This window comes from Danio rerio, chromosome 12 (assembly GCF_052040795.2).
Source record: "Danio rerio strain M-AB ecotype USA chromosome 12, GRCz13ab, whole genome shotgun sequence".
Classification (NCBI taxonomy): Eukaryota; Metazoa; Chordata; class Actinopteri; order Cypriniformes; family Danionidae; genus Danio; species Danio rerio.
Window position 1 is genome coordinate 18,599,042 of NC_141032.1, and position 24,854 is coordinate 18,623,895.

Genomic DNA, 24,854 nt, shown 5'->3' on the forward strand with positions numbered 1-24,854 from the left:
TACAGAAACTGATAATTAACAGATATTTTTTACACTGTGCCTGGATCAATTTGATAGAATTTGCTAAATTGATTCAAAAAGTTTGGGGAAATTGTATATGAAATAACATTCCATCAATAATTAATGTAACATATGTAAAATTAGTCATTAACTAAAACGAAACATTTAAAAATGAAGAGCATTTTACAGTCTGCAGGCCCATAGCCAGGTTTAAAAAAAAAAAAAAAAGCGTGGACCTTTTGGAGCTTCACAATTTTTCTAGCCTCTCTTTTTTAAAAAGTACATTTTAAAATTCATGGATAACAACAGCCAAAATAGTATTCAAATGAATATTAATATGGGCCTTGCGCTTCACACCTTTTAATTGGTCTTTTTTTTTTTTCAAGAATAAGGTGCAAGATTTAGTCAAAAATTAAACAGTTTTCTCTATTTAAAAAACATACAGTGGTGAAATATGACTTCACTTACATCAGATTTTATGTTTTCTTGCACAACTGAATGTTGGACTCATATAAATTAATTGTTTACATTCGCCAAAACTAATTAGCTGAAGTCATGAGTCATGACAGCCAACAGAAGATTCCACTTGGTCTTAAAGTGTTTTCAATGGATTATTTTCACTTATTATAATGGCATAGCTGTCAAAATAGGACAAATGAACTCATGTATGGAACAAATTCCAGACCTTTGTCAGTGAGGGGTGGATCTTTCAAACCACCCAAACCCTCCCTAGCTATATGAGCCTGGTCTGTGATCCTTCCTTTTCATCAACAAATGATCAATCAAATAATTCAGCAATTTAGCAAATCATTTGGAAATAAATCTAGAACAATGCACTTTATAGGAATTTTTGTTTGTTTATTCTCATGTTATTTATTAGTAATGTACACTGGGTGTTTTTTATGGCATAACAGTCAAATTAGGACACATTTTGTGTTAAATTTTAATTTTTTTTATTTAATGTTTATTGCAATATTTTAAAGCTCGGAATACCTGAAACATTGTCAACATTTCCAAACATCTGACTTTAAAGGCTTAAAAGAAGGCTTAAAAAGAATTAATGTTGCGTACGACTACCATGAGTATTTCTGCAATGACTTAAATAACTTACCCTGGTCCCACTTTATATTAAGTGTCCTTAACTACTATGTACTTACATTAAAAAAAAAAATAAATACAATGTACTTACTGTGTTCATAAAGTATTTGAGAACACTTCTGGTGCTCTTGAGTTGGGATAGGGGTTGGGTTTGGGACAGGTTTGGTGGTGTGGGTAGGTTTAAGGGTGTGTTAAGGTGTTGGGAATGGTCAGCAGTGTATTTACAAATGTAATTACAGAAGTTAATTACAAATGTAATTACATACAGGTATTTAATCAAGCATAAGTACACAATAAATACATGTATTTACACAATAAGTACATTGTATTAATTCCTGTGTAAGTACATATTAGTTAAGGCCACTTGATATAAAGTGGGACCCTTACCCTTACCCTTGACTTACCCTTACCCTTAAATAATTTAATCTTAACCCAGACATGCTCAATAATGTTTTTTTTCTGTAATATGAACTCAAATCACAGTTAAATGCAATCCAAAATGAAATGAAAAAAATTGTGAATGATTCTCCAGGGATCCTTTTAGAAAGGCTTTTCTTTCTCAAGAAATCCTGTTTTCAAACACTTCATTCTCAGGAATTTTTAGGACTATTTCGTTGCATTTGTAGTCAGACTAAACGATTTACCCACACACCATGCTTGCAGTCAAAATCAAAGGCAGATTTAGTAATTGTTCAAAAGGAACTTTAAAAAGTGTAGAGTACATCGTTTCCAGTGATGTCTCTCTGGATGAAAGCAGCGATAAAGTATTGATTGTTCCTGCCATGGGGATTGTTTCCTGCGGGAATCATGTTCAAGTGAAGTGATCACATTTCTACTTACTTCACTCATTTAATGGGAACTTTGCTAACCACCAGAATCTACTGTATGTGCCCTCTGAAGAGATGCTCTCCTCCAATTGACTGATAGCAGAAGCCTTCTGATTATACTTAGAGGACTAAGTGTAATTAAATTGCATGACTAATGGCATATCTTTCATTGAGCTTTTCTCTTGTCATTTGTTTTTTTGTTTTGTGTCCACAGTTTATTTTTGTCTTGCTGTAAAAAATGATTTTCTTGATTAGAGTTTTGCCATGTTACTATTCCAAATTCCTAATTCAAGAAGCATTTTCTAGACAAGTGAAAACATTTTGGTTAACACTTTACTTGAAGAATCATGACATGAGACATCATGAATTTTCATTAGTATCAATTGAAAATCTATTTCATGCATGCTTATGACAACTGCAGTTAAGTGTTATTCATTCAGTTGTCATTTTAAATGCAAAGCTGACATTTTCAGCGATGTATTTTTTTTAAAATAACCTGACATACAGTAAATACATCTTAACTTGTCATTGTCTGTCATCACTACTTCACATTATTAAGGTGAGACAGCTTGTCATAAATCTGTCATAAATATGAAATGTCATAAAGCCATTATAAATGTGTCTTGAATTTATAACAGCATTATTAATGTTTAATGATCTTAACTACAGTGGTGCAAATTTAGTTTGTCATTAAATGTCATTAAATATTAATGACACTGTCACACAATTATTTGACCAATTATCAGACTATTGCACCTATGCTGGGAAATTGCAAAGAAATATTCAGTTTGTTCCACTGAAAATAAAAGTGGAGAAAAAGTATTCATGACAACTAAAATGGCCTCATGACATTCATGTTTATGACAGATTTGATAATTTACACTCTGATAAAAGTCTTGTCGCCTATTCAAATTTTAGGAACAACAAATAATAGCTTGACTTCTAGTTGATCATTTGGTATCAGAAGTGGCTAATATGAAAGGCAAAAACCTCTAGATTACAAAGTAAAATATGATCATGCCTTGTTTTTTTTATTATTTAATTAGGACAGTAAGGTCTGACTTTGCTTAGACAAAAGTCTTGTTACTTGACAGAAATAATGTACAGTATAGAATATAGAGTGACGATGCAGTGGAAAAAGAATTAATATTGTGTACGACTCCCATGAGCTTGGAGGACTGCATCCATACATGTATGCAATGACTTAAATAACTTACCCTTAACCCTTGACTTACCCTTACCCTTAAATAACTTAATCTTTACCCAGGCATGCTCAATAATGTTTGTGTTTGATGGGCTGGTCAATCCTGGAGCACGTCGACCTTCTTTGCTTTTAGGAACTTTGATGTGGAGGCTGAAGTATGAGAAGGAGCGCTATCCTGCTGAAAAAACGTTTCCTCTCCTGTGGTTATTAATGTAATGGGCAGCAGAAATGTCTTGATACCCCAAGCCGTTGATGTAGTCATCCACTCTGCAGATCTTTTACATATAGTAAATATATATGTATATACCCATACTAAATGTAACCCCAAACCATGATTTTTCCTTCACCAAACTTGTCTAATTTCTCTGAGAATCTTGCATTCATGCGGATTCATTAGGTCCTTCTGTGTTTGTGATGATTGGGATGCAGTTCAACAGATGATTCATCAGAAATATCTACCTTCTGCCACTTTTTCAAATGATAAACTAGAAGTCGAGTTATTATTTGTTGCTCTTACAACTGGAATTGACGACAAGACATTTGCCAGTTAGTGTATATTGTATTAGTTTGTTAAGTTGTCTTTACGAAGATATCTCTGACAATGTCATGTTTGCAATAAAAAAGTACAATTAATTTAATTTGCATTAAATTAAAAGTACATAATTGAGCGAATAACATATGACAGTTGTCATATGCACAAAATCTCTATATTTATGACATGTCATAAGGTGTCACGACAGTCTAATAAACACACCTTTAAGTAAAGTTTTACTGAATATTTTGTAAAGCAAGCAAAATAATATACCAAAGCGCTAAAATAACCTTGTTTAAGGAAAAACTCTACTTTGTTTTACTTGACTACAAAATGCTTCTTGATTTAGGATTTTTCTTTGATATTTAGACTAGAAACAAGACAACTCTCTTTATTTTTAATGATGAACAGTACAAAAAAATGCCTTGTTTAATTTGACCATGATAATATCTCATTCCTTTATAACATAGTTAATTCTATATCACCATGCAATCAGCTATAGAAATTAAAGTCATTTTAACATGAGTTGATTAAATGAACCTAAAATGACCATTACCCCCTAATTGTGTCTTGCAGGTTTCGCCTCATTAATTTAATGTGCTACAGCATTATTAAATAGCTGTTTAACACACAGTCCACAGAGAGAAACAGTTAACAGTTCCTGTTGATGCCCTTTACCAATTTGTGTTTGCTGTTTTTCTCTTAAAGTTTTGTGGATAACAGCCTTGTCAGATGAACTCACATTTCGAGTGACCTGCGAGAAGAAGGAAACATTTTTTGTCTGTGTCTCCATCCATCTCATGAGCAGCCATGCCTGTTCTCTCACCTACCACAGGTAATCCACACTGCAGCTGTGATGACAATACAATAAAAAACTAATTCGTCATAATTGTAAAGAAGCATTTTTTTCTCATCTAACTCCTATGTTGTGCTATGGGTTATTTCGGAATTGTATCAAAGTCCCTTTAAGGCAAGTAATTTCACTTGGCAGCCATCTTTGAAATGCCTCTCGGGCAGTTTGCTCGTGCATTCTGTCTGAAGGGGTAAACCTGAAATTCTCCAAAACTGCTTGCCAAGCTTACGATTGAATTTCATATTAGGAATCATTAATAAAATTAAACAACAACTGTTTCTTTAGTTTAATTTCTAAACATCCAAATCACACAAAATCTGCAGAACTCATGCCATATCTGAGTTTCTTCCCCAAAGTATTATCAGTCTACAGCGATCAATTATTGGCTCCTGTCCTAGTAGGCGGGGCTTTATTCACTATATTGACCTTTACACTTTTCCCTATTCAAAAAGATACGAATGACAGGTCTTGTGTATTCTATGGTTTTTGATTGTATTTAGTTCAAGAATGGTAATTATGGTGGCTTGAGAAAGCTAACATACTGTTATACTACTTAAACTTATTATTCTTCCGTCTTCTTAGACTATTTTAAGAATGCATTTCCTCCTAGACTGTTCATACTACAACCACTACTCCAAACGATACTGAATTAAATAGCTATATCTTTTCCAACTGATCCGACTTACAGTTTTCCGAAAACTGAGCCGGAAAATTGGGAAAAGTCCAGAGTAACTTTGTAAACTCATACCTTTGCGCCAGTCTGTCATACATACTTAAGGTTGGGCTCATTTAACTCAGACTACCAGTTTGCCAAACTGATGACCTTTCAACTTACTAGTCACACCCTAGCAACCACTTACAGCACCCTATCTACTGTCCCATTGACCTCCATTGTAAAAATCTGCCATTGACTTTACATTGGATATACTAACAACAAGTACACATCCGGGAATTTCATCTGTACTTGGAAAGATGTGAACTTTAGAATTGGAACAGTACTTTGGCGACGGTTGATGACGTTTCACAAGGACACAAGTAAGCAAGTACAGACAAGAACGCATATTAAGAAACAGCCCTAGCAATGCCTGATCAACCGCCTAACAAAGCAACCACCTAGCACCACCTTAACACCCACCTAGCAACACCTTAGCAACTTCAAGCAACACCTTAGCAATCACCTAGCACACCCAATCCACTGCCTAGCAGGAAACATGCCAATCCATACTAGAAACATGCTAACATATATGTAGTTTTCTATGCCAACTGCTTCAAACTTTTTTTAAAAATGCTTTATTTAAACATTTAAACTACTTCAAACTTTCAGACAAGGCTTTCTCAAGCCACCATAAAGTTTGTCTACGAACTTTGCTTTTCTAGTTTATATGTTCCCATATGAATCATTCAGCGATTAATTTGTTCCCAAACCCCTCCTTAGTGCAAAGCTAATCTGCGCTGATTGGACCGATGGCAGCCTGTTGCGATTGGTCGACTGCGTTCAGCGCCAGACAGAGTGAAATGCCCAGCACAGCTTATCAACAATATAGAAGTAGTCAGAGTGCATAGTGTATGTGTGAACAGAATAGCGAGGGTGGCATATGCGAACCCCCCGATCCTCAATTTCATCCATGACACCCACCCCATCTCTCCCTCCCGGTCCTCACTTTCATCTGCGAACCAGTCACTTTCAGAGATATGAGAAATATATACATATAATATATATATACATATGAGAAAGAGTTAAGCGGTTACAAGTAACAAAACACAATTTACTACATAATTTGGCAACCATTTTAATCACACTTACTTACACTTGTGAAATGGAGGAAGAAACTGATCCATGATCCACTGATCCATGTACTGACAGTCCCTTACATCAATAGTCTTTTCTGATCCTTCCTTTAACAAACAGCCGATGAATTCTCCATTGTAAGCTTGTAGATTCCAGACGCACTCGAACAGCACAAGGCTGGGCTATAATGCTGAGGTAAATAAACCTCAACAACTGACTCTTCACAGTTTCATTATTGGGAAGAGAAAATGGCACTAACTTTCCCCTCACATTTCCAGTAATATCCAGCTGAGCACATCGTTGATATAACCGGCGTCTGCTACAGTGTGTGTCTAGCCTCTTTTTTTGTGTACTGTGCTTGTGGGCGGGGCTTAAGTTTTGTATCCACGTCATGCCGAAATGGCTAAAGACTCGTTGTCAAGACGATTCATTTGAAGTGCTAGGAGTCAACTCTTTTATAAATGAATCAATAGTTTTAAGCACTGTCCACTTTCAGATTTAAGCCTTAGGTGAATATATCACTGCACTTAGAGCAGTTACACACTACATGGAAGGTTTATTCTCTAAATTCCCATTGTTTGTGTTCAAAAGAAGAATGAAGCTCTAAACTCTAACTCTCTAATTTTCATTTTTGTATGAACTTAAACCATGAAATCATTACAAGTTCTTTTTAATCATAACAAATCTTTTTAAGGGTTAAACATTAATGTATGGGTTAAAGTAAAATTACTTTTCTTGCAGGTTTACATGAGATGCTAGCACTCCTCACTTCCCAGCTGCATCCAGAAGCAAATCATAAGGAGGATTTGGTTTTCCTGAGGGAGGTCTTCAGTGAGAGGAGTCTAAGCTATCTTATGAAAGTGTGTAATGCAGAAGATTATGTCTAATATTATAAATGGGTTTTGTTGAATAACTGTCTATATATACTGTCCTTCTTTGACCTGCAGATTCATGAGCGACTAAGGCAGTTCCACCTCTACAGTCCGACCCCTGTGCTGCACAGCGCTTCCTGCCTAGCTGAAGACGTAAGTGTCATACATCGCAATGCAATTAATAAAATTATGATTATATAAATAAAAAGTCTATCACATATCTTATATTACTACAGCCATCCAACACTCACTCGTGACATTTTAGAATTTCAGTTCTGGGTTTGTGATTTGGAATTGGCAGGTCGCAGAGGAGCTACAAAACGGATCACTGGAAGAAGATGAGAGAGAGCTAATAGCACTTCTTTCCACTCCACACATAAAGGTGCAAAACTCACACCTGTGCTTTAGACTTGTTTTTTACTGTGTGTTTTTATGTCATTGTGGCTACTTTTATTAAAAAAAAGAGTGTAGATTTGCTCCTGACACTGGTGGGGACATACGTAGAACATGCATAGGACAACACAAATTCTCTTTTGTGCTTTTTAAAACCTGAATAAAAGCTTTAAATGCCTAATAATATGAATAACGATTAATGAAACACATCCCATGCTGCAAAAGTCAGTTTACATGATTTTGTAATGTGGCTTTGAGGAGGTATGAATGTAAAGAAATTTTACAAAGACGCACATGATGCAATTTAACAGTTTTATCCCGATTATTATTTTTCATAATCATGAAAGCCAATAAGTTAATGTGACTTTCAAAACATGAATCTTTAAAAAGTAGCTACTTATGTTCACGTTTTGGTGCTTCTCCCATCAAAACATAATAGGGCCAGCCAATGGGCTCTATGCACAGCTAGAGTTTTAAAGCCAACGATAAACTATTTTCAATTTCACAATGTTGTTTTTACAGCATCGATGTAATAATCTATTTACAATACATTCAATTAAATAGACTTAAGCATTCATTTAGTTTTTCAAGCGTAAAACGACAAAGACTGTTTTAACCACTAGCACCATCAGTAGCAACAGGCTAGCGCAGAAATTCCATTGAAAATACTGGGGTAAAATAATACTATTTTCATATTTTAAAGAGATGGTGGAGGGAAATGAAATTCAATGCAGTGCTTCTTGTCCAATCTAAAGGCCGTCACACACCGGATGCGCTGCTCAGCGACACGGCACACACAAGACAGTTGAAACTATTACACACCAGACACGCACATTTGCATGGTATTTAAAATGAAACTAATCAGATGGCACTCTGAGGCGCGGCAGAAATATGAACTGTGTCCTGAGTCATGACAGGGCACCGCCGACAGCCACTGACTTGCGGTGCCGGTGTGTGTACCCTGATAGAAACCTATGTTTGGAATTCTAAAATGCATGACGCTGCGTGTGCGACCTGCTTAAGGGTGCTTTCACACCCAGACTTTTTATGTCATGTTTGCCCTGTTAGCACGGTTCATTTGGCATATGTTAATCCAGCAATTGTGTTCGGATCCTTGCCAAAACAATCAGTTCAAGAACGCCTGAATGAGGTGTTCTCGGCTCGATTGAAACGAACTTGGAAGCAGATCGATTGTAGTGAGAAAGCGATACGATCTGAGCCCGGCTATATCACAGTGTATTATGGATATGTAATAGGCATATACAGCTATATGAAGAGAGAATGATGAGTAGGGCAGGATGTCATTTCTACCAGTAAATGTGCGTTTTGTGTAAAATGCGAAAGTTAAAGCATGCTGAACTGTTAACGAGAGCTGTTTATCCATTAGGAAAATTGACTGAACTGCAGTAGTTTATTTGTTATTTCTCTCTATAATGTGAAGCCTATAATGCACAAGCCAACTGCTGTGCATGAGAAAGTTTTTCCTCTGCTCTATATTTCGTGACAGCATCTGTGGTCGTCACCATTCAGAAATTCAGATTCACCATTCAGATTTTCGCTTATAATGTCTTATTGCTCATCATCATAAATTAAAATAAGGACGCATGACAGCTGAGCGGGACTCTGCAAAATAAACCCTGAAACACTGACCAATGTGAGGAGTTTACTCGCACATGACTTGTTTTAGCTATTTTGGTCCATTTAGAAACTTTGCCATGTGAAAGCGAACCGCACCAAAAACAAAGTGCATCCCCTTTATCCATGCCAAATCTATGTCCCTGGAAAAAAAATCTTATCTTAAATTTGGCCCTAAAACACAATTTCTGATGTAAGAAATAAAAATGGAAGTCATCATATAAAGATGGAAACAACATTAAATGCAATAAAATTAGTAACACTTTATTTTGATGGTTCATTTAAGTATTAGTAGACTGTCTGCTTAATATCTGTTAATACTGCTCCTTCAGCAGACATTTAACTGACCATAAGAATATTCCCAAGTACGTCACACTAACCCCAACCCTAACCCCATTTTTATAGTCTACTTATAATCTAATGAGAACTAGTTGGCATGTAAATGCAATGTAACTTAAATTCAACAAATGGACCATCAAAATAAATTGTGACCATAAAATCAAATACAGTAAAATAAGTTAGTAAGTAAATAAAAAGTAAACAAATGATGGTAAATTAATGCACTATTACAAATAGATAATTATAAATATATAACAGAAATTCCCTAATCAGAGAAAAAAAAAAAACAATTACATGTGATAATGCTAGAAAAAGTCTCAGCCCTGTGTAAGTCTAACATTTTATTCTTAATGGTCTTAAAGGGGTCTTAAAAAGTCTTTAATTTGACTTGATGAAACCCTGAAATAATCAGCTTGAAAGTAATCAATATGGTAATATCAACATTCCTGATAAATCAGTATTTAAAAGATGATTAGAGTAATTAGTCTAAGCTCAGTTTTTTCTAGTCTGCACTGAATGACAAAACAGAATCAGATGATATTTTACAACTTTCTAATTCGACTCGCTCATTTCCTTCATGCGCCCCCGGCATAAATTTCCTCTTTTCTGTCTTTTTCATTTCCATTCTGTGTCAGTTCATCTTACGTGCTTGCATCCTCCATAGTTTTGCTCTCCTCTCTCTCTCTCTCTCTCTCTCTCTCTCTCTCTCTCTCTTTGTGAACACATTAATTCTTCTACAGCACTAGATCATCCTGTCAACTTTTGTTGCAATTTTTCCTCTCATCAGGCAGTGCTAACAGTACATGACACGGTGGCACAGAAGAACTTTGAGCCAGTGCTCCCTCCTCTGCCGAATGATCTGGAGGATGAACTGGAAGAGGAATCAGTGAAAATTGTGCGTTTAGTGAAGAACAAGGAGCCTCTTGTAAGTTTTGCCATTCAAATATATACATACAGTACATACACTACGTATGTAATGGGACTGGGCAATATGACAAAAATGTAATATCACATATTAAGTCATCTCATATACTGATTAAGATATATCTCGATAAAGTAACATTTTTGTCAATTTAATTAATTGATTTATTTTATATGCAGTCCCCGTTTGTTTTGTTTTTTCTTTTTTAAATATTTAGCAAATGATGTTTAATAGAGCAAGGAAATGTTCACAGTATGTCTGATAATATTTTTTTCTTTTAGAGAAAGTTTTATTTGTTTATTTTGGCTACAATTAAAGCAGTTTTTATTTTTTTAAAGCTATTTTAAAAAAAATCTTCTCTTAGTTAAACAGAAATTGGGGAAAAAATAAACAAGCTTCTAATAATTGCGGGGGGCTAATAATTCTGACTTCAACTGTATATATAGTTTTTTAAGCATTATTGAGAATATTCCATATTCTATTCTTAAACATGAATACAATAACACATCATATTTTATCTCATATATAAGTCAGATAAGGGGTGATACTTCCATTTATTTGTTGCCTATAATTATATTTAGATTCAGCTATTATTATTATTATTATTATTATTATTATTATTATAAGTAGGTTAATGTGTTTTTATTTGAAAAATCTACTTTTACAACTTTGACACCCAAAAGTCCATACAGAAAAGTTTCTTAAATATTATATATTAAAACTATTAACATATTTTTGTTTCCACAAACTTTGGAGATGTAACATAAATTACAGTTTGTAAATCATAGGTCACTTATAGCTTTTGTCATGAGCCAAGGCTGTTTTCAACTATTTGGGAATGTTCTTTGGAACAAAGGTTTTGGGAAACATCAAATCAACGAATTATGTTTGTAACAACTGAACTTGTGAACTCAGTTGTTTTACAATGGATATCAAAAATGCACCCCAGGTTGGAGAATAGGCTGTTGATTAAATACATTTGTAAAAAATATATAGAAATGTAGGCTAACTGCTGCTATAGTCATGCATTACAAGCAGTTATCCTGTTACAATAGCCTTCTCTTAAAAGAGCAGAAAAAAAAAACACCTAGATGAATAATTTGATAGACAATCTTGAAATAGATTTGGTATTGACTGTGAAACAACATATCTAACACTGGTCATGTGTATTAAAACATCCATACCATATAGATTATTTTTTTTATTTGTGGTGACAGTATAATTTCTTCTCAAGAGCTTTCTTAGCAACCACAGTGTACATTTAACTGTTAAAAAAAAAGAAAAAAAAAAGATGGTTGACCTGTTCTGTCTATAAAATGCTTATTCTGTTCTCCACAACAAATTTAATCTTGCAGTTTATTGTGTCCCTTTAGGGTGCAACCATCCGCAGGGACGAGGTAACTGGGGCGGTGGTGGTTGCTAGGATCATGAGGGGCGGAGCTGCAGACCGCAGTGGTGAGTGACAGTCTGGTTTCTGCATTTTTTTATGCTGTGCCAGCTGTGTGTTTTTAAACTGTAGCTGGACCACAGCAAAATCTCTCTCAGCAGATTTGATGTAACATAATCTGCACTGACGCAATCAGGGACCATCCAAGTCAAAAACTCTTGAATCTGACAAACCGTGACAGGCGACTCAATCCTCAGTAGAGTGAAGGGAATGAAATTCCATTTTTTAAAGTGTTATGCAATGAATTTCCCGAGAATCACTTCTGTTAAAGATCCAAAATGATTTCAAAAATGACATTTTGGAAATTACATGGCAGCGACCAGGGGAAACTGTAATCACAGCAGAAACATTTTTTGTTGATATTAATGGCATTTTGAGCGGTGGATTTTTCTGATCATAACCAAACTATTGACTAAAATCCTTGAGATTATACTTCCCTCTGGGATTACAGATTACACTGGAAATATACAGAACAGATTTCATAGTTGCCATAGAAAGTCTTCTGAAATATGACGTGCACCTCATGTTCAGAGCTATCCTATTCTATAATAGAGCAAGTCAGCAATGTCGGAAGGTTGCAAACACAGAAACTGAAGGAAGATTAATATGGACACTAGACTTCAGACAAATTTGTAGATATTTAAGTGTCATCTATGCAAATTTACATTGGTTTATTACTATACTGCAAATTGGGGTCCAAATATCCATGACTATTTTTAATCCTGAAAATAGAAATGATGTTTAAAACATTTAGAATGGTAATTATAGTAGATGGTTTTCATAAATTTTATTTTTTACTTTTTACAAACAAAAAACAACTGTCAAGATTGAAATGAAAAAGAAAAAAAAATAGAGACTACAGAAATAAACTGTGTAGGCACACACTTAGATACATTAAAAACATTAAGGGGGGGGGGGGGGGGGGGGATATAATAAAATTAAATAAAAAAAAAAAAACATAACTAATTGAGGGACAGACACATGCATGCAATAATCTCAATCTTAAAATCCAAGACAATAAAGGGTTACAGACTATTATGTACAGTATTACTATTATGAATGGTTGGCAGGGGTTATCAGTGTAGATCCAGCTGGAGAGTTTAATATAAGAAATCAAAGAAGGAAAGGGCGTTCAAATTTTAGCAAAAGTTCTGTTATGTTTTTGAAGGTAGTATCTAACAAATATTATGACATGGAATTCCTAGACATTCTACACTTACCTGCCAATTTATTAGGTACCAGAGGTGGGAGTAACTCACATATGTGCAAGCCACAAGCAAGATTCAAGTCATAACCTTCAAGTCTCAAGCTAGTCAAGTAATTTTTCATCACCGCATTAACTGATGGACGAATTACAAATGAATTGTTCAAATGAAGCGTTCAATTGAATCTAATGAATCATTTAAAGCGGTTCTTCTGAACCAAACGATCCAGTCCAGATCCAGTTAATACTGCGCATGTGTGACTTAGAACTTTCGGTTTTGTTTTGTTTTTAAATGCATATTATATAACAAATGGTTGTGTATTTAACAAAAACTAGTTATTTCGAGTCATTTAACTTAAGTCCAAGACAAGTCTCAAGTCATGTATTTCAGAAACCTCTCATCTACTGGGATTTTTTTTAACCTACAACCATCTTTAGGGTTTGCAGAGAATGGTCTAAAAAAAGAAATGATCCAGTGAGCGGCAGTTCTGTGGGCACAAATGCCGTGTTGATGCCAGGGGTCAGAGGAGAATGGCCAGACTGGTTTGAGCTGGTATGTTCTGATGGCTACTTCCAGCAGGAAACGTGCCATGTCATCAAGCATTAATCATCTTAGACTGGTTTCTTGAACATGACAATGAGTTCACTTTACTCAAATGGCTTTCACAGTCACCAGAACTTAATCTAATACAGCACATTTGGGATGTGGTGGAACAGGAGATTTGCATAATGAATATGCAGCCGACAAATCTGCAGCAAATACCTGATGCCATCATGTCAATATGGAGCAAAATCTTTGTTTTGGTCTTAGTTCAAGTAATCAATGCCACAAAGTATTAAGGCAGTTCTGAAGGTAAAAAGGGGTCCAACCCGGTAGTAAGTTGTACCTTATAAAGTGGCCAGTGACCGTATATTGTATGTATTAATACGATATGATGCCGTTATACCGAGATTTATATTGTAAAATTAGGATGAAGTTATAAAGGAATGCGAAACAAATTTTGAACACATCATGATGTTTGTTGACTGGTTTCTCTTTCAGGTCTGGTCCATGTTGGAGACGAGCTGAGGGAGGTCAATGGAAATCTCATTATACACAAACGTCCAGAGGAGATCAGCCAGATTCTGGTGAGTTCACTGTTTCTCGGTTACTTTACAAAACGCTAGTCATTCCCGTAAGACTCTAGAGCCATTCCCGTAAGACTCTTTATCTGAAAAGGCAATTACAGGATTTAGTGTCCTTGATTGTTTATTAATTGTTGGACTGCAGTCTCAGTCTCAAGGCTCGATCACTCTGAAGATAATTCCTGCCATTAAGGAAGAGGACAGGTTCAAGGAGAGTAAGGTGAATGTAATCACTTTAAAGTCAAAGCATAGAATAGATGGCAGTTTCTGCAGATAATGTTGTGTCATTGTATGTCTTTTTAAAGGTCTATTTACGGGCACTGTTTGATTACACACCGTATGAGGACAGGGCAACCCCCTGTCAAGAGGCAGGACTACCTTTTTTATGTGGGGACGTCCTGCAGGTTGTGAGCCAAGACGATCCAACGTGGTGGCAGGCCAAAAGAGTGGGAGATAGCAACCTGCGTGCCGGCCTCATTCCTTCACGACAATTCCAAGAGAGGTAGAGTACACAACAAAATAATGTCAATGTTTCATCCACCAAAATTAGCCCCTAATAGAGCAAATGTTTTTGATATGCAATGGTGCTCTACAAACGGGTTTGTATTGCTAGCTTTTTTGTAAAAATGTATCTTTTTTTGCTTATTTATTTATTTTTATTCCCTACTGAAAAAAACAGCTTAAACCAGCCTAGGCTGGTTGGCTGGTTTTAGTCGGTTGATCAGCCTGGTTTTAGAGGGGTTTTGGCCATTTCCAGGCTGGTTTCCAGCCATTTTCAGCGTGGTCTTAGCTGGTCTGGCTGGAAGATGACCAGCTACAACAGCTTGACCAGCCTAGCCAGGGGTGGGCTTCTGAAAACCATCGTTAGCCAACTAAGGTCGCAAAGTCCGTCATTACAAACATAGTGAGTTGATTTGGCATTTCCCAAATCTATCGTTCCAACGAACATTGGCAAACTGTCACAAACTTGTATGCTTGCAACTTCACCTCTGGAACTGTAGTTAGAAACATAATTCCTGGCTTTGTTCTATTCCTAGTTCTCCTTGCTTTAAAAATATTTTTACTGTTCAGTTTTAGAGATCTTCAGGTTTACAGTTGTGCTCCCTTCACAGTGCGCTTTGAAAACATTGATGTCATTTTAAACACAGCCTCATGACGAAAGCTATAGGTGACCTATTATTAAAAGCAGAATTTATGGTATGTATCCAATGCTTGTGAAAACAAAAAACAGCATACGTTAATACTTTTAATTTATAGTGGGTTATTTATTAAGTATCTGTACTGTATATGTCATGGGCCTTTAGTTTAGCACATTTCTGTAGTGGTTTGCATGTGTCAATATGTAAAAGTAGACTTAAAAAAATAAAAATAAACAAAATTCAACTTGTAATAATAATAATAATAATAATAATAATCAATGATATTTGTAAAGTAAACAGGTCCTGTATGTGTCATTTACATATATTTCATTTAATATGGAAAACAATTGCATGTTTTTACCAAAACTAATATTGGATCTACTTTTTTAATGCGTGTGCGTGTAAAATAATATAATTTGCACAAATAAAATTATGGGGTTCTGGGGTTGGGGTTGTTACCACCTCGTTTAGAGCATCATTCTGGGCGTTTTATGTTCTGCGACAGAAAAAACTACTACAGGTTTTTGGAAACACTCGTTACCTTAAACCAGGCTGGTCAAGCTGGTTTTAGCTGGATTTAGCTGGTCATTTTTCAGCCTGACCAGCTAACACCCAGCTGTAAATGGCTGGAAACCAGCCTGGAAATGGTCAAAACCCCTCCAAAGCCAGGCTGGTCAACCAGCTAAAACCGGCCTAAGCTGGTTTAAGCTGTTTTTTCAGCAGGGTTCTGAGATTGTTCAGTAATTTTAATTTATTTGACTATATCGGAAAGTTTATTTCATGCTGTTACAAGCAGGTTTGATGATGATGGATAAAATAAAAATGAAAAATCAACTGTTTTTAAAGGTTAACATTGGTTATTAAAAGTGAAATAATGAACAAAGGAGCAAGGACGTGAAATTCTTAAGAAAATTATTTTGTGTTATTTGAATTTTTGGTCACACTTTACAATAAGGTTCATTAGTTAATGTTAAGTAATGCATTTACTAACATGAACAAACATTAAACAATATGTTTACCACAGTATATATTCATGTTAATAAATGTTAGTTAATAAAAATACAGTTGTGCATTGTTAGGTCATGTTAACTCATGGTGCATTAACTAATGTTAAAAAGCATAGACTTGAATGTTAATAATGCTTTAGTAAATGTTCAATTTTGATTAATAAATGCTGTACATGTGTTGTTCATGATTAGTTCATGTTAGTAAATGCATTAAATAATGAACCTTATTGTAAAGTGTTACCGAATTTTTATACCGATTAGATGTCGATAAAATATTTTGGTAATACTTTATTTTGATGGTCCAATTGAGTATTAGTAGGATGTCTGCTTAATATCTGTTAATATGCTCCTTCAACAGACATTTAACTGACTATAAAAAAAACATTGCAAGTACATATCAGCTTACCCTAACCCTAACATCAACCCCAACCTAACAGTCTACTTATAATCTAATGAAAGTTAGTTGGCATTTAGATGCAATATAACTTAAATTCAACAAACGGACCATCAAAATAAACTGTAACCAATACTTTTTGACTAAACATACAAAAGTTATGAATGTTAGTAGTTAAAATTGGTAAAACAAGAGCTGATCTCTTAATTGTGAATACTGTAAATATTTAAATTTATTGATTGAGCACAATTTAAACAATGTGCTGTATAAAGAAGACAAACAGTAATCAAATTATGACGTGCTGTGAAACGAACCCAACAAAACATAAAAGAAAGCCAGATAAATTATTTGAATCTAGATTTGTTAAGTTTTTTTTTTTTTTTTTTTCAGATTCTTCTATAAAAATCTCTTTGATTCTTCTTGTAATTTTCCTTGTCTTGTCTCTGCAGACGGCTGTTGTATAGGATGAAAATGGGAACACACCAGAGCCCTAAATCACCTAGAGCAACACCATGTAAGTGCCTGGTTAGTAAACAGATGTAAAAGATAGAAAATGTGGAAACAGACAAAGAGAGAAGAACACTGGTGCACTCACATTTATTATTCAATCATTTCAGATCTTTCTCCTATTTTAATGAGTTCCTGCTAAATGCCCAAGGCAAAGCTGGGTTATTTGCCATGAAGATAGTAAGAAGCTTTCATATGTTTTAAATGAATCATTTTTTTAGAGCTGGGTATAAAAATACCTGGGTACCTGGAGATGCTACAAATTCAAAAGCTTTAATTTGAAACATTAAAAATTGCATCAGACAGTTTTTGTCCCTCCTGCTTATATGTACTCCTGCTGGTAATTCTGGTATTTATACAGGACAGTCTTTTTAAAGTCAGTTTATATCATTGGCTAGTAAATTGGATACAAGTCATGTAGCCCAGAATGATAGCTCAACCAGTAAATTAGTAAAAATACATTTCTTACAATTACACCTTTACTGCATCACATGTAACACTCAGTTCACAACTTGAAAGTGTTGTAAAAATACACTGAAGTCTTTTTGTGGAATTTTTCAATTTTTAGATATCTAGTTTAATGAAGTTGCTAAATGTATATTCTTACATAGCGAATACTAATTACTATTAACAATAATATAATTATTATTTCTAATACAGCAACTGTGTTTGTTTCCTCATTCTGCTTACCTCAGGTGACCAAACTTGTGAAAAAGGTAGGATAAAATGTCATTAAATATGAAAGAACAAAAGGTAACACTTTATTTGACATTATCCCTTTTACATTACATGCATTTAGTTAGGTAGTAGTGCTGATACAGCACAGTAATCAGTGAAATAATGAGATCAATGCAAATGTCATCAAATATGAAAGAAATAAAAATAAAATATATATTTTTTGCTACAAAGTAGCTCTAAAATGCAATGCTGTTATTATTGAACTTAAATCAGTTCAGTGTTAATTTAGGTCATTTTAAAACTGTATTGTTTCGGTTCAATTTACCTATAAACTGTTCTCCAACATGTTCATTACCAGCTCAATCTTGTGTTAATTTATTGGCATTGTTGCAAAATGCAATGCAAATTTTAAAAAAGCAGCTCTTGACATTAGTATCATCATATATCTTAGTACAGTAAACAGATTGTTCCTATTTGAGTGTAGTCAAATCAATGACATGACTGAAATTAAAGTATAATTTTTATAGTGCATATTAATTAGAATTATTTAGCACTTTTTTCAGTATATACATCGTAATTGGGATAACGTACATAAAGTGTAACCTACAAATATATATAAATATTTTTACTTTTCAAATTCATTTGTAATACACTCACTGGCCACTTTATAATGTACATCTTACTAGTACAGGTTGGATCCAGTTTGCTTTCAGAACTGCCTTTATCCTTAATGGCATAGATTCAACAAGGTAATGGAAATATTCCTCAGAGATGTTACTCCATATTGACATGATAGCATCACACAGTTGCTCCAGATTTGTTCGCTGCACATCCATGATGCGAATTTCCAATCTTCCATTGTTTAATTTGGTAACACTTTATTTTACAACCCGCAAAGTACCGCGTAAGTACAGTGAAATTACAGTGTACTTTTCTGTACGTACTGTGTAAGTATAATGAACGTATGTGTAGGTATAAGGGAACAAACCTGTACGCGGTACTTTGCGGGTTGTAAAAGAAATTTTTAATTTTGGTGAGTCTGTGTGAATTATAGCCTCTGAGCTGACTGGTGTGGCACCCAGTGTGGTCTTCTGATGCTGTAGCCCATTCGCCTCAAGGTTCGATGTGTTGTGCGTTCAGAGATGCTCTTTTGCATACCTCGGTTTACGAGTGGTTATTTGAGTTACTGTTGCCTTTCTATCAGCTTGAACCAGTCTGGCCATTTTCCTCTGACCTCTAGCATCAACTTCAAAGTCACTTAAATCACCTTTCTTCCTCATTCCGATGCTCGGTTTGAACTGCAGCAGATCGTTTCGACCATGTCTACATGCTTAAATGCATTAAGTTGCTGCCATGTAATTGGCTGATTAGAAATGTGCGTTAATCAGCAGCTGGACAGGTGTACCTACTAAAGTGGCTGGTGAGTGTATGTAAAATTGGTATTTCAGCTATTTTCACCAAACTTATAAACATGGCTGGTTCTTGCAAAAAAAAGAAAAAGAAAAAAAAAGTTACATCAAGAATACCTGTTAACATCTTAATACTCAGTAGAGATGCTGAAATAATTAATAATAATTACAGTAATTATGATGTGCTCATTGCTTGCTGAAATATTATGTGGTATGCCCTTCCCGATAACTCTGACCTATGAAATGTCCTTGTAATGTGAATATATCCCCTCACTCCACTGATTCTCCTCTCCTCCTTGTACCCTTTGATGTCTTGTATTCTCCTGACTCACCCACCCTCCAGAGGACTGTGACAGTGAAAGCAGTGTCAGTGGACAGCATGTAGGTGAGCGCATGCACCCTACACACTGAAATGCACTCTTCATAGCTTTGGCTCTGGATGATGCTTTTTTGTGTGGTGTGAACTGTTTTACTGTAAATCAGTACACTTTAGCACAGAGTTCATGCGCTTAGCACATCCTAAGATTTCAGCCATTGGTCATATCTTGACGGCTCACTGGTCTGCTGCTGGCTTTAAACAACTACCTCTTTGAGTTTTAGTCTCATTGGCGTTTGGTGCTTTTTGCTTAGTAGAAGATTACTTCACATTTATACCCTTTCTGTTTGTGGACTTTACTGCTTGAAGGTCAAGTTCTCTCAACAATGAAAATGTACTATTTACTCACCCTTTAGTCGTTTTACACCTTTATGAGTTCCTTCATTTTGTTGAACGTAGGGTATAATATGAAGAGTTTAGATGCAAAATCCCGATCATACACCCGATCATACACTCAGCACAATAAGGCGCAAGACGTGTTTGTCGTGATGTGCTGCTATTTTCAGACCAATGCAACCCTAATATTCCCGTTTAAATGGCAAATCCTTTTGCTTCATTTTGTGGACTCATAGACGAATTACCATGTTTGTAAACATTCAGAATGGGTGCGCAGCGAGGTTGCAGAAAAAATCCATGAAATGCATAAAACTCCAAGAGATTATACAAAAGAGAAGTTAAAGGCCTACAAGTCTGTAGGATTTTGTTCTGTGTGGTCATGTGCAAGAAATAATGTTCCATGATTACCAGATTCAAAACTTTGTAGCTTTAAAAACCGAGGTTCTGCCTACCCAAAGATAAGGAAAGAAGACGGTACTAGACGTCCTGGGTAATTAATCATCAACAAGCAAAACAACTGCATTCTGACAGCGAACTGCACCTGTATGGCAGGGTATGTGAACTTACACTTTCACCTTTCATTCTTTGCATTCAATGTCCGCAGTAATAATTAACTGTTTTTACTAAAATCATTGCTGCAATCAAAAACGAGTAATGTGTATGATTTAGCGTAGTGTGAACTTACCTGATATGAAATGAGTCCGGCTTTTTTAATTAGGGGCTCACTTCATTTAGCTCCTTGTTTGTCAGGAAATATGGAGACCCAGGCGCAAGGGAGAAGTTCAAAGGATTTATTGAACAGAAATAAATCAACAATTCTGCTCTTCTGGGCAGTAAGAAAACAATCACTCCGAAATAGCACAGACAGTCAGAAATCGACCCTCCTCTGGGCGTTGTAGGACTGATCAAACTCAAAAGACCCTCTTGGGTTAGCAGTAGAAAAGTAGAGACAGACCTCAGGGAGCCCGAGAAGATGAGACCTCACCCGATCGTGGACTGTGGGCAGAGCAGAGGTGAGCCAGAGCACAGGTAAACGGATGATAAGTGGTAGACTAAACAACACAGGACTAGACGAGACGGATAGTAAATGTGTAGATATCTTGAACAGAGAGAACCAGTTGCACATGTAGCTCTTAGAACACAGAATCAATTAACAAGCACAGAACGAGGGAGAGGGGAAGACTAAATAGCTAAAATAATCAGGGAGAACAGGTGAGAGCAATGGGGAAGGGAAAACAAGCGAATTGATAACAGGTGAAACTGCATACAAATGACAATACACAAGAGGGAGACAGAGAAGTAACAAAAAACCCCGACATTGTTAGCCAAAAACGTCTGCAGTTGGCATTAAAAGTAGTGGGGTGTACTGTAGAAGTTAAGTTTTCTTTTTTTGGACTTTGGAATTTGGCATCCTATCACACAACACGACATTTTTGCTATTGCAAGCGGTCTCTTTTTGCAACCGGGAATTACTGTGCCGGTCTAAAAGAGGCACATTGCTGTTTTGAGGAAATAAAATAGACTGCGCAATTGACCAGCTGACAGGTCTAAAGTCCAGTGCAGAGCGTGTTAGTTTTGCTCCTTAAACATACACCTGGGCTATTCAATTGGTGGTCCACGGGCGAAACTTGGCCCCTAAGGCAATTAGTTCTGGCTTTCCAAATAGGCTAGAGTGACCATCAAAAATGTATTTAGTTCATTTGAAAAAACGGCTGCTATTGTTATGAAGTGACATGCGTTTGTTTAATACAGCACGATTTGCTGATTTTACTATTAACCGCGCTTTAATCCGTCAAGGCTAATTAATATTTAAGGCTTCTCAATGCCGTGTTCCCCATCGAGAGGGAACTTCAATGCTATGTGGAATACTTCCACTATGGGGATTTCGTCAGAAGCCAATCATATGAAAGAGTAATAAAACGGGCCAATGAAATGCTAATGAGTTGGCAGCATCAGCGTGCACAGCTGGCGTCAATTACAATCGCTTTTAGAGTCTTTCACAAAGCTTCTGAGAGAGTCTTATGAGTCTTATGTGCTCTCCACAAAGATAGAGAAAGAGAAAGCAGGCTGCTTCTTCCGGTCCAGAGAGTGCGATAAGTGTTCAATTCTGGATGCGGTAGTTCCCTGTCCCTGAATGATGGGCATGAGCACTGCATCTGCGTGCGTGTCCTCCCTCACAACCCTTGACGGTGGAGCAGCCAGAAGGTAAGAGTCGTTTCCCCAGATCGAGCGTGTAATTGCGGTCAACTTTTGCCCGCATGGTGCCTCTTCCTGGAGGGGTAAGCCAAGTCTCCTCTCCAAGGCATGTAGGTTATCTACACAGCCGCGGATCAGGCTGCTTCTGCCCTGCATGCGATGGCCAATTACCAGCGCTACCAAGCACAGGCGCTGGCCCAGCTGCATGAGGGTGGTTTCAACCCAGGCCTAAATCATAAGCTTTGCACAACAACAGACTATACTGTGCGTACCACTGGTCAGCTATGTTTGTCCTGGGAAGCACGATGGCCACATTAGTGGTCTAGGAACGCCACGTCTGGTTAAACCTGGCTGATATGCGTGATGTTGACTAAGTTCGCTTTCTTAACACACCCATATCCCAGGCTGGCCTGTTTGGCGACACCAACGATGAATTCACCCAGGAATTCATGACGGTAAAAGAGCAGTTGGATACGATGGGTAAAGTTATCTATCGGTGGGATCGCAAGACCACTCTCCCCACGAGCCATCAACATCCACTAATCCTTGCTGAGGGCGCCCACCTGCATCTTCAAGATCTGCTCCAGTGCCCCCGCCTGTGCGTCTGACCTAGTATCCTGCAGGTAACCAGCACCTTGCCCTAGGGCACCCCTAAGTCTGATAAATAGACCACAAAGCGTCCCTGAGATCGCCATCCAGAGAGGAGGGAACTTGCTCTTTCCCCGGTGGAGGGCCGGGATCTACAATATCTGACATTTTTTTACAACGCCACCAAAATCTCAAAGAAAGAGCATTTTTCCACTTCCCCGGATGTGACAGCCCGAACACTGCCAGTTTGGGATGCTATGCCTTCCAGCTCACAGGATCTGTGCACTTAGTCAGTGGCTTCCACTTAGCCAGTGGCTCTCACACTCCTAGCACCCCTCTGGAGCCTGTGTGCGAGGTGAGAGTGAACCTCTCTTATGCACAGAGACATGGTACTTCGGCACCTCGACCAATTGGGACTTCAGGTCAACCAAGAGAAGAGCAAGCTTGCCCCTGTGCAGAGCAATCCATTTCTCAGGTTGGAGCTGGACTCAGTCACGATGTCAGCATGCCTCTCTGGAGAGCGCACCGAGCTGATGCTGAACAGTCTGAGAGAGTTCGACAGGAAAACGGTGGTCCCCCTGAAATCTTTTCATGCGTGCCATTCACATCCCGGGCAAGCTCAACCATCCAGCGATGCGCTCTAACGGCAGCTTCAATGTCCAGGAGAATGGAGACTCCACCCTGAGTCTGTCCAGCTGATATGGGTGCGCTTCAGGGAAGACCAGGTTGACCTGTTTGCTTCCCCCGAAAACGTCTATTGCCAGTGGTTCTTTTTTCTGACTGAGGGCTCCTTCGGCATGGATGCACTGGTCCACAGCTAGCCTCGCCATATGCGTTTCCCCCAGTGAGCCTGCATGTGCAGCAGCTGTGCAAGTCCAGGGAAGACGAGGAGGTCTTGCTAGTTGCGCCTCTCTGGCCCAACCGGACCTGGATATCAGAACTCTCCCTACTCGCGACTGCCCCTTCCTGGCAGATCCCTTTGACAGAAGACCTACTCTCTCAGGGACAGGGCACCATCTAGGACCCTTGTCTAGATCTATGGAACCTCCATGTGTGGTCCAGTGCTGCAGGCTGGCCTACTCTCATGTTTTCCTTAGACTTCGTCCGGGATATGTGCCTAAGGTTCCTACCTTAATATTTAAGGACCAGTTAGGCCTGCAACCAATAACTGTGAAGAAGGCAGACCCAGCCCTTTCGTTGCTGGGTCCTGTTTGTGCTTTACTCAGAACTTTAGGTCTTCTGAGCAGCTTTATGTCTGTTAAGGTGGTCGGCAGAAGGTAAGTACCGTATCTAAACAGTGGTTGGCCCACTAGATAGTAGTTCCATTTCCCCTCAGGTTATCCACCAGCGGTGAGAGCTCACTCCACTCGTCACTTCACTCCACTGGTTGCTAGCACGTGGCGCCTCTCTAACACACATCTGCAAAGCTGAGGGCTGGGCAACACCTAATACATTTGCGAGATTTTATTATCTGCGAGTGGAGCCGGTTTCCTCATGTGTGCTGGGAAACCCTGGTGAATGAGGATATTTGGTTGGGTGTTACTGTGCCTCTCTCTCTAAAACAGAGATGCATGTGCTTTCTCGCTCTGTCATTTAAGTTCCCTACTTGGCAAACCCTTCAAAGATCCTTCGAAGCCCCCAGCATCTGACTCAGGAGTCAGGTGCTTGGCCCATTATGTTGTTGGCATTCCCACTGGTCAGCCCGCAATCTGGGTATAGGTGCCTGCTATGTGCAATCCCCACTGGCGATCCCATATGCTAAACTCAGCTACGGTTCAGTCCTCCCTCTTAGGCGAGCCCGTGTCTTCCCTCCCCGCTAACCATCTTCTCATATGTGTACTCCCCCTTCTCAGGGCTACTCCATTTGCCTTCTTGTCACCAGGTTTTCCCTTCTGGGCAGCAGGTGGCCGCAGTATCCTCCCTATCTGGACTTCCTGCTTCCCAATGTACTGTTGGTGTCATGACTGTCTGTGTCTACCAGATG

General features: G+C 37.5%; 1 protein-coding gene across 14 annotated transcripts in view; it reads left to right on the forward strand.

Moving 5' to 3' along the window:
* The window catches only part of mpp3b (MAGUK p55 scaffold protein 3b), a 40,863-nt gene that overhangs the window by 2,478 nt on the left and 13,531 nt on the right, over positions 1-24,854 (forward strand). For 8 of the 14 annotated variants that reach the window (XM_087276035.1, XM_087276041.1, XM_087276034.1 and 5 more), the window contains exons 2-13: positions 4,370-4,496; positions 7,045-7,163; positions 7,251-7,328; positions 7,477-7,557; positions 10,330-10,467; positions 11,838-11,919; positions 14,158-14,243; positions 14,386-14,460; positions 14,546-14,742; positions 17,230-17,294; positions 17,983-18,003; positions 19,718-19,759. In XM_087276035.1, coding sequence (XP_087132161.1) covers positions 4,472-4,496; positions 7,045-7,163; positions 7,251-7,328; positions 7,477-7,557; positions 10,330-10,467; positions 11,838-11,919; positions 14,158-14,243; positions 14,386-14,460; positions 14,546-14,742; positions 17,230-17,294; positions 17,983-18,003; positions 19,718-19,759 — 1,009 coding nt within the window. In that variant the 5' untranslated portion in view covers positions 4,370-4,471. Of the gene's footprint in view, positions 1-4,369; positions 4,497-7,044; positions 7,164-7,250; positions 7,329-7,476; positions 7,558-10,329; positions 10,468-11,837; positions 11,920-14,157; positions 14,244-14,385; positions 14,461-14,545; positions 14,743-17,229; positions 17,295-17,947; positions 18,004-19,717; positions 19,760-24,854 lie in introns of all 14 variants that reach the window. The other 6 variants (XM_087276046.1, XM_087276043.1, XM_087276045.1 and 3 more) reach the window with 2 other exon arrangements.